This window comes from Bufo bufo, chromosome 2, assembly GCF_905171765.1.
Source record: "Bufo bufo chromosome 2, aBufBuf1.1, whole genome shotgun sequence".
Lineage (NCBI taxonomy): Eukaryota > Metazoa > Chordata > Amphibia > Anura > Bufonidae > Bufo > Bufo bufo.
The window spans coordinates 380,777,001-380,793,317 of NC_053390.1; the positions used below are offsets into that span (position 1 = coordinate 380,777,001).

General features: G+C 45.4%; 1 protein-coding gene across 2 annotated transcripts in view; it reads left to right on the forward strand.

Annotated features, from left to right (window-relative positions):
• Positions 1-16,317, forward strand: part of PLAA (phospholipase A2 activating protein) — a 47,966-nt gene that overhangs the window by 15,803 nt on the left and 15,846 nt on the right. For both annotated transcript variants that reach the window (XM_040417180.1, XM_040417179.1), the window contains exons 6-10: positions 8,279-8,414; positions 10,197-10,366; positions 10,755-10,912; positions 11,897-12,116; positions 13,056-13,118. In XM_040417180.1, coding sequence (XP_040273114.1) covers positions 8,279-8,414; positions 10,197-10,366; positions 10,755-10,912; positions 11,897-12,116; positions 13,056-13,118 — 747 coding nt within the window. The remainder of the gene's footprint in view (positions 1-8,278; positions 8,415-10,196; positions 10,367-10,754; positions 10,913-11,896; positions 12,117-13,055; positions 13,119-16,317) is intronic.

The window sequence follows — 16,317 nt, forward strand, 5'->3', positions numbered from 1 at the left end:
TTAGTGTAATCCAATAACAGTCAAGGCATTACAATACAGATGTATTGTAATGCATTGCAGAGGGGATCAGACCCCCAAAAGTTGAAGTCCCAGAGTGGGACAGAAATAAAGTTTAAAAAAAAAAAGTGTTTTCAATAGAAAAAAATAAAGTTCAGGTTAAAAAGCTCCTTTCCCCTGATTTTATACAAAAAAAAAAAATGAAAAAACACACACATTAGGTATCGCCACGTCCGTAAACGACGGGCTCTATGAATATATCACATGATCCACCCCGTCCGATAGGCACCTTACATCACTAAAAGTGCAACACCAAGCAATCAAAAAGGGGTATGCCCCCCAAAATAGTACCAATCTAACAGTCACCTCATCCCGCAAAAAATGAGTCCCTACATAGAACAGTTGCCCAAAAAAAAAAAAATGGCTCTCAGACTATAGAGACACTAAAACATGATTTTTTATTTTTTTTTTGTTTTAAAAATGCTTTTATTGTGTTAAATGTAAAAAAAATAAAAAAAATATACATATTAGGTATCGCTGCGTCCATAACAACCTTCTCTATAAAAATATCACATGATTTAACCCCTCAGGTGAACACCGTAAAATAAATAAATAATATAAACTGTGTCAAAAAGCCATTTTGTCACCTTACATCACAAAAAGTGTAATAGCAAGCGATCAAAAAGTCATATGCCCTCCAAAATTGTACCTATCAAACTGTCATCTAAATCCCGCAAAAATGATAGTCTTAGGTAGGGTATCTCCCAAAAAATAAAAAAACGATGGCTCTCAGAATATGGAGACACTAAAACATGATTTTCTTTGTTTAAAAAAATGCTGTTATTGTGTAAAACTTAATTAGCAAAAAGTATACATATTAGGTATTGCTACGTCCGTAACGACCTGCTCTATAAAAATATCACATGACCTAACCCCTCAGGTGAACATCGTAAAAAAAAGCCTTTTTTTTTTTTTTGTTACCTTACATCACAAATGGTGTAATACCAAGCGATCAAAAAGTCATATGCCCCCTAAAATAGTACCAAACAAACCATCATCCCATACTGAAAAAAAATTGCCCCTACATAAGACCAAAAAATAAATTAGGGCCCAATTATTCGCCCAAAAAATATAAATAAATTATGGCTTTCAGAATATGGAGACGCAAAAATTTTTTCTTTTTTTTTCAAAAATGCTTTATTATGTAAAACTGAAATAAACTACCAAAAGAAGTTGTCATATTTGGTACTGCCGTGTCCGTAACAACCTGCTCTATAAAAATAGCTCATGATCTATCCTGTCAGATGAATGTTGTAAATAACAAAAAATAATTTTATTGTTACCTTGCCTCACAAAAAGTGTAATATATAGCAACCAAAAATCTGTACCTTAAAATAGTACCAACAAAACTTTTATCTTATCCCGTAGTTTTCAAAATGGGGTCACTTTTTGGAGTTTCTACTCTAGGGGTGCATCAGGGGGTCTTCAAATGTGACATGGCAAGTTAAAATTATCCCAGTGAAATTTGCCCTCCAAAAACCATATGGAGTGCCTTTCCTTCTGCGCTATGCTGTGTGCCCGTACAGTAGTTTACGATCACACATGGGGTGGTTCTGTAAACGAAAGAATCAGGGCCATAAATATTGAGTTTTGTTTGGCTGTTAAAGGGCATTCTGTCACCCCACTAAACTCATGTTTGTGTACTTATAATCCCTATCCTGCGATATATCTATACATTGTTATTAATCATTGTCGTTCAGTAGATATGTCAAAAAACGTACTTTTATAATATGCTAATTACCTGTCTACCAGCAAGTAGGGCGTCTACTTGCTGGTAGCAGCCGCAAAAAACGCCCCCTCCTCCTGTTGATTGACAGGGCCAGCCGCGATCTCCTCCTCCGACTGGCCCGGTCAGCATTTCAAAAATCGCACGCCTGTGTTGATTCGGCGCAGGCGCTCTGAGATAAGGAGGCTCGCCTCCTCAGCACTCCCTCAGTGCGCCTGCGCTGATGACATCTTCTCTTTCGGGGACATCATTGGCGCAGGAGCACTGAGGAAGTGCTGAGGAGGCGAGCCTCCTTATCTCAGCGCCTGCGCCGAATCAACACAGGCGCTCGATTTTTGAAATGCTGACCGGGCCAGTCGGAGGAGGAGATCGCGGCTGGCCCTGTCAATCAACAGGACGAGGGGGCGGTTTTTTGCGGCTGCTACCAGCAAGTAGACGCCCTACTTGCTGGTAGACAGGTAATTAGCATGTTATAAAAGTATGTTTTTTGACATATCTACTGAACGAAAATGATTAATAACATAATGTATAGATATATCACAGGATAGGGATTATAAGTACACAAAAAAATATGAGTTTAGTGGGGTGACAGAAGCCCTTTAACCCTTGCTTTGTTAGCAGAAAAAAATTATTAAAATGGAAATCTGCCCAAAAAAGTGAAATTCTGAAATTTCATCTCCATTTTCCATTAATTCTTGTGGAACACCTAAAGGGTTAACAACGTTTGTGAAATCAGTTTTGAATACCTTGAGGGGTGTAGTTTCTAAAATGGGGTCATTTTTGGGTGGTTTCTATTATGTAAGCCTCACAAACTGACTTCAGACCGGAACTGGTCCTTTAAAATGTGGGTTTTTGAAATTTTCTGTAAAATTTCAAGATTTGCTTCTAAACTTCTAAGCCTTTTAACGTCCCCAAAAAATAAAGTGGCATTCACAAAATGATCCAAACTTGAAGTAGACATATGGGAAATGTAAAGTAATAACTATCTGTTTTAAAAGCAGAGAAATTGAAATTTGGAAAGTGGCGAATTGTTAAAAAATTTTGGTAAATTTTGTATTTAATTTTTATAAATACAAATGAAATATTTTGATTCAAATTTACCACTGTCATGAAGTACAATATGTGATGAGCAAACAATCTCAGAATGGCTTGGATAAGTAAAACCGTGTTAAAGTTATTACCACAAAGTGACAAGTCAGATTTGCAAAAATCAGTCTGGTCCTTAAGATGAAAAAATGGCCCGGTCCTTAAGGGGTTAAGGCTACATTCACACAACCGTATTGTTTTGCGGATCTGCAAAACATGGATACCGGGACCTGTGTGTTCAGCAATTTGCCTATTCTTGTCCGAAATTGCGGATAAGAATAGGACATGCTCTATATTTATTGTGGGCCACGGAACGGAACTCTCCTTTATCTTTCTTATCCGTATCATTGGGGGACACAAGCTTGACCTTGGTGGACGCTAAGCACAAAAGTGTGAGCTCCTCCCTTCAGCTATACCCTTCCTACAGGGAGTAAGCTAAAACCGTTTTAGCTTGGTGTCCGTAGGAGGCAGACCTCCCTGCTTTTTTTTTTTTTTTTTTTCTTTTCTTCTTTGGGTTACAGGCAGCTCCAGCTACCTGTGTTCCCACCCGGGAGAGGGGAGACCAGGGGGTCCTTAAGACTGCTGTTCGTTCCCGCTCTCCAGAAGACAAGGGGGACCAGAGGTTCCCAAATGCTCTGCATCCCGCCAGCCTGCAGGTCACCATGGCCGCCCAAGTTAAGTCCCCTCTGTTCCAGTGTAGCAGCCCTCCCCAAGGGGTCGCACACCGAAGGTGGTGACCCGGCTGGAACCAGGGGGGCAGAACACGCCAGACAGGTGAGTATTTTTGGCCCCCAAACCCCCCTTCCTCCTCTTTCTCCCCTCCTCAGGTTACCTTATGTGAATGACCCCCACTGAGGCCTTGTCCCCTCCATCCGTCACTCTCCTGTAAGGGGGGGGGGGAAGGGGGAGGAAGCTTCTTGGGTGTGCAATGCCCTTCTTTCTACAGCGCCTTTTCTCTTTGTCACGGCGTTCCCGGCCCTGTCCTCCACCGGGACCACTTGTTATTGAGGCCCCGGCTTCTCTGCAACCTACTCCCGCTCCGGCTCCCCGCGGGTACTTTTACCCGACCGGCATCTCTGTTCGGCCGGGGCTTGCAGCGGCAGCTCTGCTATACTGACGGGGGTGGGAGACCTCTTCAGGAAGGATAGATGAATCGGGACAGTGCTTCCCCTCTTTATCGCCGGGGACCGACTCCATTCGTGGGGGTGGGGCATGCAGTTCACCCTGCTCCCCCTCCATCTGTATCCTGGCACAAATTCTTGGTGCTCTTTCTGCACTCTGCCCACCTCCTGCTTCAGGAGGACCTCTGCGGGACTCTGGCACAAGGCACCTCCGGGCAAGCTGCCGGGTTAGCTCGGTCTCCCCTTACTACAGGGTCTAACCTACCCCCCCTCATCCCGCTACCTGTCACTACAGGGTACTCGCTCACTGTCCGAGCCCAGATCCCAGGCCCCAAAGTAGGTGGTCACTTCTATGCGCCATTTTTCTTGTGCTTCTTGTTGCTCAAAATTCTCATCCGGTCAGTTAGATCCCCTCTGCTCTTTGTGCTCTGCTCCACCGCCAAGTGGCTCGCCCCCTGACCTAGTCTCCCCTACTGCCTAGCCCATGATGGAACCGGAGTGGGCGCGCTCCCTGTCAAAGATGGTACAGGACATCTCCCATACCAACAAGGCCATTGTGGAAATACTTCAGGCGTTCCCGTCGCTCGCCCAAAATATTTCCCTAACCACCAGGATTTTGATTCCTCTCTTTCCAAGGAGTGGAATTTTCCTGACAGACGTTTGCCAAAACGCTTAAATGTCCTTTTATCCTTTTCCGGAGGATTTGGCTAAGAATTGGTCGTCCTCCCCTATTGTCGACCCTCTAGTATCCCGCTTGGCAAAACATACCACTTTGCCTATGGCGGATGGGGCCTCATTCTCTGATCACAGGGATAAAAAACTGGAATCTTTTGCAAAATCATCCTTTGAAGCAGTGGGCATGGCACTGCGCCCGGTTTTTGACTCTACGTGGGTGAGCAAAGCTATGGGTGAGTGGGCAAACAAACTACGTCAGGGTCTCTCCTCGGGGGATCCCTCGGAGGAACTTTCCAGTATTGCCCTGAAACTCTCCCTTGTCAGTTCGTATATTTGTGAAGCCTCTCTGGACATGGCCAGACTAATGGCCCGCTCTTCAGCCCTTTTAGTGGCCTCAAAGTGGGCCTTGACGGCCCTCCCCTTTACCGGCAGCAGACTTTTTGGCACATGCCTGGATGAGATCATTTCTGACACTACAGGTGGTAAGAGCTCTCATTTACCACAAAACAGGGCGCGTTTCAACAAGTCGAAAAAGCGTAGGTTTCTTCACGTGCGTCGTGGCCGCCGGTCGCTCCTTCTTCTGTCTGTGCGGCGCATTGCTAATGCTATAAGCCTTAGCAATGCGCCGCACAGACAGAAGAAGGAGCGACCGGCGGCCACGACGCACGTGAGTATAATGCTGCTCACTAACATACCATGGCAGCCAGGGCTTCAGTAGCGTCCTGGCTACCATGGTAACCGATCGGAGCCCCAGCATTACACTGCTGGGACTCCGATCGGAACTGCAAACTGGCACCAATGATGGGGGGAGGAGGAGGACGACGACCCTGTGGCCTCCAATGATTAATACTGGGGAGGGAGAGAGGAGGGGGGGCCCACTGCCAGCAATGATGGGACGACGACCCTGTGGCCTCCAATGATTAATACTGGGGAGGGAGGGAGGAGGGGGGCACTGCCCACATTCCCGGCACCCGACCTCAGAGGACGCTGTGATCACCTGAGGGGTTAATTGCGCTGATCACAGCGTCCTCTCAGAGGTCGGGTGCAGGAAATGCGAGTGACAGAATTCCTTCCCTCCCCCACGCCGGCCGAACTGCTAAGAGCGCCTCCGCAAGCGGCCAGCAGGTATCGGGGACATTTGCACGAGTAGAAGTACTCAGCAAATGTCCTGTATCGGTTCATGCTGGGGCGGGCGGCCGCAGATTTAGAAGCGGTCAGCGTACATGACCGCTCCTATGACGTCACGAAATACCGCGGTATTTACAAAACGGCGATATCGCCATATCGCCGTTTTTTTAATACCGCGGTATATCGTGATACCGGTATATCGCTCAACCCTACTCCGGTTTGCAGTGGGTCCTTTTCACTAACAGTTTGTGGCCCTCCCTTACGAAGATTCTGGTGGCGGTCATGGCTCTGCTCCATGCCAGGGGTATAGTAGAGAGTCCATATTTGGACGATATCCTGATAAAGGGTCCGTCATTCCTGGAAACTGCAGACAGTCTGCGTATTGTCCTGGACACCCTGGAACGCTTTGGATGGATCTTGAACCGGGCAAAGTCATGTCTTTATCCACCCCAGCCTATTCTTGCCCCCCAGAGAAGCTATCCACTCTCCGTCTTCAGATTCTTCCCTTGTTGCGGGCCTGTCCTCTTCACATTCGTCACTGCATGAGGGTTCTAGGTCACATGGTCTCTGCCTTCGAAGCAGTACCCTATGCTCACTTCCATACCAGGACTCTTCATCTAGCCATTCTGGCCAATTGGGACCGATCCCCAGCCTCCCTGGATCGACTCATACGTCTTCCTGCTCCAACCCACCGGGCCGCTCTTTCCTTCCCCTCTGCTGGACGGTGTTGACAACGGACGCAAGCCTCCGGGGCTGGGAGGGAGTTATAGAAAATCTATCCGTTCAAGGTGTGTGGTCACGCGAAGAACGCTACCTCCCTATCAACATTCTGGTATTGAGAGCGATTTATCTCTCTCTGCTTCATTGGATTGAACACCCCTGGGGACGTCCGGTTCGAGTTCAGTTAACTCCACAGCGGTGGTGTACCTCAATCACCAGGGCGCACCTGGGGCCCCGCAGCGATGGCACTGTTTCTCACCTGGGCGGAGAGCCATGTTCCGACGCTGTTGGTAGTTCACATCCCCGATGTTGACAACTGGATTGCCTACTTCCTCAGCCGGGTGTGTCTCAATCCTGGCGAATGGGCTCCTTACCTGCAGGTTTTTCAAGCCATCTGCAAGTGGTGGGGTCAGCCGGACGTGGATCTCATGGCCTTCCACTTCAACCACAAGGTCGAGAACTTCATTGCGCGGTCCAAGGATCCCATGGCTCTGGCGTACGACACCCTCATGATTTTGTGAGGTTGGTTCATGTTTCCCTACGTGTACACACAGAGTACACACCTTTGCATCTTCTGACGCTTCTCTGGGGCGTAGAGTTTTCCAGACGGCGGTTCTCTGATTGGACGGAAGATTATTTCTTAGTTTCTGCTCTGTAACATCCCATGGTTAAGCCTGTGTCTCCCAACGATACGGATGCGAAAACTAGATTTTTATACTTGCCGTAAAATCTGTTTCTCTCCTGTTCATTGGGGGGCACAGCTCCAACCCATTCTCTTTTTTTTTTTTTTTTTTTTTTTTTTTTTTTTTTACGGGCCTTATTGTGGCCTGCGTGGTTCTGAGTTTGATATTTTTATTTTTTTCAGTTTTTTCTTGCTTCTCATACTGCTTTCACCAACTGTTTTAGCTTACTCCCTGTAGGAAGGGTATAGCTGGATGGAGGAGCTCACACTTTTGTGCTTAGTGCCGCCTCCTAGTGGCAGCAGCTATACCCATGGCCAAGCCTGTGTCCCCCAATCAACGGAAGAGAAACAGATTTTACGGTAAGTACAAAAATCTAGTTTTTGCGCCCCTGCCAAATTTGCAGAACGGAGGCGGACCCATTCATACGGTCGTGTGAATATAGCCTCATACTATGAAATTGGGTTATCCCATAAAAAGTTTTACTGCAGTATGCATGCAATAAAAACATTGGGGGAGATTTATCAAAACTGGTGTAAAGTAGAACTGGCTTAGTTGCCCATAGCAACCAATCTGTTTCCACATTTCATTTTTCACAGCTCCCTTGGAAAATGAAAGGTGGGATCTGGTTGGTTGCTATGGGCAACTAAGCCAGTTTTCCTTTACACTAGTTTTGATAAATCTCCCCCATTGTTTTTTTTATGTACGTTACGTTTTCCTCTCCGGTTTATCCTTTTGGTCCACCTTCTCCTGCATTCACTGAATTCGTACATTCATACCTGCCAATCAGATGCTGATGACCTATCCAAAGGATAGATCATCAGTAAGAAAAAGGTATAAAATACCTTTAATTCATTAAAGGTATTAATTGCTTTTGGGCAACACTTTGTCATTTTCTGGAAAGCATTTCCTGGTTCGATGTCCCCTTCAATCTCTACAGTCTATAGCCATGTTCTAACTTAACGCACTGTGGTGTATTAAAATGACAGACGTGGGTGAAGTAATATGACTAAATGTAAAACATAGTATAAAACATATGCTGTTTTTCTATACAGTGACGGTACAGTATATTTTATAATTTTTAGATTTTGTGACTACGGGAGAGGACAGATCCATGCGAATTTGGAGGAAAGGAGAATGTACTCAGACAATTCGCCTACCTGCGCAGTCGGTGTGGTGCTGCTGTATCTTGGAGAATCAAGACATTGTTGTGGGATCAAGGTACATGCACATTAGGGATGTCTTCAGTGACGTGCAAGTTGTCTACCAGTGCAATATCAATGAGGCACGCACATTCTGAATTGTTTGTCCTAGGTTCAGTCTACCAGAGGAACAGCAGTAAGGTGGATGTGCATGCACAGCTGCATGAACGCACAGCCATACTTTATTACAGTTTACATCACTTCCTGTCATTTAAGATATTGTAGGATAGAAAGCTGTGCACACTGTAATAAAGTATTGACTTTGTTCCAGTGTTTTACTGTGGATTCTGGAATAATAAATAGGCTCAAACAAGTGAATATATGAATAATAGACGGTGATAAAACAGATACAGCAGCAGTTATATAAAGTAAAGAAACAGGCCCTTAGCAAAGGTCAGATCTTAGTAAAGCTGGATTTCGGTGCTGCCGATCACCTGATAAACAAGCAAAACGTTCATTTATCGGGTGATCCTGTAGTTAGTGCAGGCACATAAATGATCGTTTCTGGCCGGCAGATTGTGCTGTCTAAACAACCATCTGCAGTCCAGAAACAATGCAGCTGGATGAGGATGAGGAGGGGATCACTGCATGGAAATGGCCTTCACTTAACGAGCAGCCGATTGTCGGGAAGGAACTCTTCCTTCCTGACAATTGGCTGCTCCTCAGCAAAATCCAGGCATTTGAAGATGAACTGTCTCAAGCAGTTATTGATCCTAAAACTGGTGACCTGGGAAACCTTAAAATAGATGATCTTCCCAGAAAAGAGCATCTCGGGGAACCTTGCAAATTCACTTGTGTGTGTAAATACAGTAGTATACGTTGGCATTTATCATGTAGAATCGCCTCCATGTGATGTCTCCTCTGTTCATATACACTGCGCCTGCCGCCTGCACTTGTTCTGTTGGGAGTTTAGTGCAGGTGCAGTGTTTGAATGGCAGAGACATCACATGGAGGTGATTTGCCTGGTCACATAACCCTCCATCATCAGCCATCTTATGGACAGGTCCTCCGTGGACAGCACAAAGGACTTGGCAAACAAGGGAGCATACCTTATGAAATATAGAAAATAATGTAGAATTTCAACAAAGGCTATATTAGTAAGTGCCATATAATCCTCTTACAAACACATTGGTCAGCAGTAACCAGAAAGTGGCCAACCCCTTTAAGGATGGATTTGGGAGCAAATGTGTCAGCAATTTCTAATAAATATACATGCCTTTTATTATTTAAAATCCTATTATTTCCATGGCATTGTACATATGAAAAGGGGTTTACATAGTACAGGTACAATAAGCATGGACTAAGTGAGGGAGAGGACCCTGCCCACGTGGGCTTACAATCTACAAGAGAAGAGGGAAGGTGAGGGTAGATGCTGGTCAGATGGTAGTATAGGGCCATCGGTGTTATTGCAGGTTGTAGGCTCTCCTGAAGAGGTCAGTTTTCAGGTTCTTTTGAAAGTTTGGATGGTGGAGAGAGTCTGGTGTGCTGGGGTAACAGTGTCAGAGTATGAGGGTATGAATGATTTCTGTTATGCTATTATGTAACGAATATAACAGTATCAGGTGATATTGCAGTTTCTAAAGGTATGGTCACACACAGAAAAGTCCCCACCAAATCTATGGCAAAATCTACCTGTGGGTTTTACCATATGCATTGTGTGAAACCTGCAGCATAAATTGATGCACTTAAATCTCCTCCACGTTGCTGGTACATTGCTGCACGCAGATCCACAGCAGCAGAAGTGCAGCATTTACATCACGTACAAACTTAATTTAAATGTGCTCTGCATCTGTTATTTTAGTGATGGTATTATCCGGGTGTTTACGGAGTCCCAGCAACGCATGGCCAGCGCGGAAGAAATCCAGGCGTTTGAAGATGAACTGTCCCAGGCAGTTATTGATCCTAAAACCGGTGACCTGGGAGACATTAAAATAGAGGATCTTCCCGGAAAAGAGCATCTCAGTGAACCTGGTAAATACAGAGCTTCTTTGAAAAAACTAATCTGGAATCAGAATTTTAATAAATCTCCCCCTTTATGTTTGGAGTGTAATAGAAACTGTGCATTTGTAGAAATGGGATATATAGAGGGAACTCCATCTATTGCTGGGGATTTTTTTTACTTCGAAGTTTATGCATAGGTTGTATTTGCTCTTACAAGAATATACAGTCTGCTTGGCAAGATGCCAACAGTCAGCTGGTGTTCTTGTAGGGACGACACCTGCTTATATTGTCCATAGCAGATGTAACTCTGTTGCCTGGTGAGGTTGCACTTCTTTTTATCCATATCTAATGTGGTTTATTTCATACCTTCTTTATTACACGGAAGCATTGAAACCATTCTTTTCTGTTACACGTATAGGCACAAAAGATGGACAGACACGTCTGGTGAACGAAGATGGCAAAGTGGAAGCCTACCAGTGGAGTGTTAGTGAAGGACGCTGGATCAAGATTGGGGATGTTGTTGGCTCTTCTGGAGCCACTCAGCAAACATCTGGAAAGGTTCTATTTGAAGGAAAAGTACGTAGACATCATTTACTGTTACTAACATAAATGGAAAATCCAGTGAAATATGATCTTCTGATATGTCATAGATACAAAGGAGAAAATCACACCCCCTTTGGCACAGCTTATAGACTTCCATTCCAATTGATCGTCATTTTCTCAGGATATTATGTCAGGTTAAGGGCTCATTGACACGACTGTGGGCTGCGTACCGCAAATTTCGGTTTGCAATGCACAGGCACCAGCCGTGCGAATCCCGTATTGCGGCGCAGACCCATTCACTTGAATGGGTCTGCGATCCGCAATAGATAGGACATGCCCTATCTTTTGTGGTGCGGATGCACGGCCCCAAAAGCCCAAAGAAGTGCTTCGTAGTTCTTCTGTGGGCTTCCGATCAATGTCTCCGCACCATGCTGTATCTTGAGGACTACAGACCCATTCAAGTCAATGGCTATGCATCCGTGATACGGGATTCGTGCAGCCGGTGCCTGTATATACAGGCATGGACTGCCTGCGGTCGTGTGAATGAGCCCTTACAGTAACACACAAGTCTAAGAATTCTGTAGAGTCTCTTCATTCCAGAAACGATCAGAAAGTCATTTTAACTGGATTTCTGATTGGGTTGTATAGTTTCTTACTAATTACACAGCACATAACTGCACATCTGGATCTGTCTACACTGGTTATTGCAAACCATACTACCTGTTTAATTCCATAGTCTATATAGCTTCATAGGAATTTATGGGGTCATTTATCAAACTGGTGTAAAGTAGAACTGGTTTAGTTGCCCATAGAAACCAATCAGATTCCACCTGTCATTTTTGGCAGCTTCTTTGGAAAATCAAAGGTGGAATCTTATTGGTTGCTATGGGCAACTAAGCCAGTTCTACTTTACACCAGTTTGATAAATGACCCCATTAGTATTTGTTCATCAGTGGCATTTGGTATCATGTACTGTCAGAAAAACTGAAGAAAATCTGTATCTTCCTCTGACTATAGGAGTATGACTATGTGTTCACAATTGATGTGAATGAATCTGGGCCTTCCTACAAACTGCCATATAATGTTACAGAAGATCCATGGCTGGTTGCTCACAACTTCCTTCAGAAAAATGATCTGAACGCTATGTTCTTGGATCAAGTTGCAAAATTCATCATTGACAACACTGCTGGACAGACTATAACGGCGACAAATTCTGGGTTTGCCGATCCATTCACTGGTAAATTTTAGTGAAATACTGTAAATACCATTGCTCTCTTTATGTTGCAGTTGACCACCCCTAGTAACTGGATGGGGATCTTACAAACCGTAGCCTGGTGACTCACAAGTGCAGGGTATGAAGACGCAGGTCTTGTTGGACACAGTCGTCTGTCTTTTTGTACAATTTTGTTATTACTGACAGGGGAGTATATGAAGGGAATGGGAAAAGTACAATTGCAAAGATCTTCTAGTTGATGCGAAACTCTGCTGTAATGGAGGAAATGTAGGGCAAGTACATAAAAAAATTGTATAGAATTAAGTTGATCAAAAGTAGTATCCACAGCAATGAGCAACCATTCTGAAAGAAGTTAGCATAAATGAACGGTCTCTTCTCATCATGAAAAGCTGCATATTCCTGAAAGAGTCCTGGTGGTGCGGTATGACAAGACCATCTTAGATACCATAGTAAGGCTGGTTTCAAACAGTTGCCATCTTTACTGTGTACTGTGCATTTAGTTTAACCTGCCAGTCATCCACCGGAGACGGGGAATGGCAGGGACAGCCTAATCGGACTCCTCTCCCAGGGGTTCTGCATGTCAGTACTATAAGAGTACTGATCAGTGGGTCTCTCACTACAGCATAGTCTAGTTGACGGGTTCTCTTTAAAGTCTGTAGTGAATTATGAAATTCATTACAGGCAAAACATTTTTCCATGGCATTTTTGGGTTTCGTTTGTGCATTTTTGACAACTTTAATAAAACACTGCATGCTCCATGGCATTTTTGAGGTTTTTCCTCTTAATCATATTAGAGTAACACCTGAAAATACGCTTGTTTGAAGTATACATAAACCCCACCGTGAATAAATGGTAAATGCATGCGCCATGTGTGAAGGAAGCCTAAAATAGCTATACTTCTGTGGCTTTATAAAACAAATGATGCTTAATCCTTCTTCATAGGTGGAGGCCGCTATATCCCTGGAAGTTCCTCTTCTATTCCTTCTGGTGCAGATCCATTCACAGGTAAGTTTAATTACTATTGGGGTCATTTATAAAACCGGTGTAAAGTAGAACTGGCTTAGTTGCCCATAGCAACCCATCAGATTCCACCTTTCATTTTCCAAAGGAGCTGTCAAAAGTGAAAGGTGGATTCTGATTGGTTGCTATGGGCAACTAAACCAGTTCTACTTTACACCAGTTTGATAAATGAACCCATATATATTTAATGATGATACAGTATTGTCAAATACAGTATAACTTGAGACTATAGTAGCTGATCTATCTCCTGAGTAAACCCTGCCCAGCACCTCCCCCTTGATTGATGGCTTCGGCATTGTCCCCGTCACACTCTTATGCACTGGCAACAGTGGAAATGTCAATCAAGACCAAGGGGGAAGGCACGGAGCAGGGTTTACTGAGGGGAGTATGAGCACCTGTCTGGGTTGGGACCGCCCACTGGGCACTTGAATCCTTATTTGCATATATGATAAGTTTGTTTTCTCTGCAATTCGACCTCTTTCCATGACCACAAAGGTAGGTTTGGCTCCCTTGAACATAAATGATAAGTGGCAGGTATCACAGTAAATATTTTGCTGCTATATAATAGCAGTGTCTTGAAGGTCAGGTTACTAGAGGGGATAGGGAGTTGTAGATCCCTATAATCAAACTATAGAAACAAGGTAAAAAAGAGGGTAGTAAAAAGGGAATTTCTCGCTCGTATCATTTGGGGGGGACCCGGGAGACCATGGGTATAGCTGCTGCTGCCACTAGGAGGCGACACTAGGCAAAATAAAGTGTTAGCTCCTCCTCTCAACTATATACCTCTTGCAGACACTGAGCTAATCAGTTTTAGCTTAGTGTCTGTAGGAGGAAGACCTCCCTGTTTTTGCATGGCCGCTGCTACCATTTTCTTTTCTTATTTTACTTTATTCCACCTTTTGGTACGGGAAACGGAGACGCCGGGCCTCTGTTTACCCAGGGAGTAAGGCTGGTGTCGGTTTCCCTCACCGCCCAACCTCCCCCAAGAAGGCAAAGTGGACCAGGGCAGCCCAGCTCTCCTGCATCCCGCCAGCCATTTGGTCACCTGTATTTCTGCAGTCCCCCCTCCACTCCAAGGGGGGGTGGAGAGAAGAGGAGGAAGATGGGGGTAAGTATAATCCCCACCACCTCCCCCTGTCATTTCCACCCCACCTCTCTATTACTCTCTTCCTCCCCCATTCCACTGAAATGCTCCTTTGAGCCTGCATTTCCTTCCAGCCTGGGTTTTCTCCTTTGCGGCCCCACCCCCTTCACCTCTGAGGCCGTCTGTGGCATTTCCCAGCGGTCACATTCCCTCCTGGGGTGACCGCTGCACCTTGCTGCCTGCGTCCTGTATGCCTATCCCAGGCTTCTTCATCCGGAATTCAGCCATCTCACGGCTGTTCGTCCCGTCCTCTGTTCCGGCCCGGAAGTACTTCCGGCCGGCTCATTCCTACGCAAGTCCACGGCCCCTGGGCGCCAAATCTTCAAGCCGAGACATTCCCCTCCTTCAGGAGCCTGCTGAGCTCCGCCTACAGTCCTCAAGAGAGAAAAAAATAAGTTAACCCTTCCTTGCTTGCCACCTTTGTGAGGCCGGCACCTATTGTGACTGGGTTTTTCAACTTTACATATATAGATAATAAAAATGTAACCCCTTCCTGTCTCTTCATCTACTTGAGGGTGGGGCATCAAATGTCAAATTATTGATTTTAAAGAATAAATAAATAAAACCCTGTTAACCCTGGTGCTAGCCAGCGCTGAGCGTGGGTTTGAAACAGAGTTAACCCCTTCTATAGTTGATGCATGTGCACTCCCGCCTCATGCGGTCACTCCTTCGCGCTTTCCCTTCAATTCACTGGATGTGGTACACGCTGTATCATGCCACCCTCCCTTCCACATTCAGAGTATTTGCACTATCACTGGTTACTGTATATCCGGTCGCATTACCCCCCTTTCCCCATAGAAGGAATAACTGCACTACCAATGTATACTGTGCATCCTATCGCATTACCCCATTGCATTCCTCCCTTCCTTAGGTGGCGTAGTTGCATTACCACTGGATACGGTACCTGCCGTAGCATTAGCCCCTTCCATTGTTAACGTAATTGCACTACCACTGGATACCATACAGCTGGTCCCATTACCCCCTTCCATAGGCGGAGTAATTGCACTACCACTGGTTACGGCACAGCTTGTCCCATTACCCCCTTCCAAAGGCTGAGTAATTGCACTACCACTGGTTACGGCACAGCTGGTCCCATTACCCCCTTCCATAGGCGGAGTAATTGCACTACCACTGGTTACGGCACAGCTGGTCCCATTACCCCCTTCCATAGGCGGAGTAATTGCACTACCACTAGATGCTGTCCTGCACGTTGCATTACCATTACCGTACATCCTGCTGCATTACCTCCTTCCACAATTAGAGTAATCACACTAACGGGTGAAGTAACTGCACCAACATTGGATACTGTGACTACTACGCCACAGCACCAGATACTATATCTCCTATCATATTCCTCCTCTTTCACGGGTGGGGTGTTGCAAGACAGTACCTACTAGTGCCCTATACTCCTCATCTGGTGGAATACGAGTGCGACCACTGGATACTGCGGCTACTTCCACATTATCACCTTCATTTTTGTGTGCTGGTTTTGAGCACCAACATGGCGGCCTCTGTCCTCCGAGAAGGGGTTACCCCGCAACACTTGTGGGATTTATATACCTCCATCACCGGTGGGCCTCCACCTTACACGGTTGTTTATCATACTTCACATCTTCATTATGTAGTGCGTCGGCCCTAAAACAGAATATTGTGGTTACTATCAAGCGAGTCGAGTGTTGCACTGACTCAGAATACTCTATCCACTACTCTTCCTTATCAGGTGGCCTATTGTCATACAAGACATCTTGGCTTTCCAGTCCGGGCTTTCACCATAGTTTTCTGATCCTCAATATCCAGAGGAACCTTCCAGACATTGTCTTCAGTCGTCAGATGCACTTATCCTTCTTGTGGATATTCTGTGCTGCTATCCACATCTTCTGAAGTCTCTCGAGCCCTTGGGCTTCATTTAACTGGGCTTTCCTCTTTCTACCCAGTCTAAGCCACTGTGTTTTCTTTAGGCCCCTTTCACACGGGTGAGTAGTCCGCGCGGGTGCGATGCGTGAGGTGAACGCATTGCACCCGCACTGAATCCGGACCCAT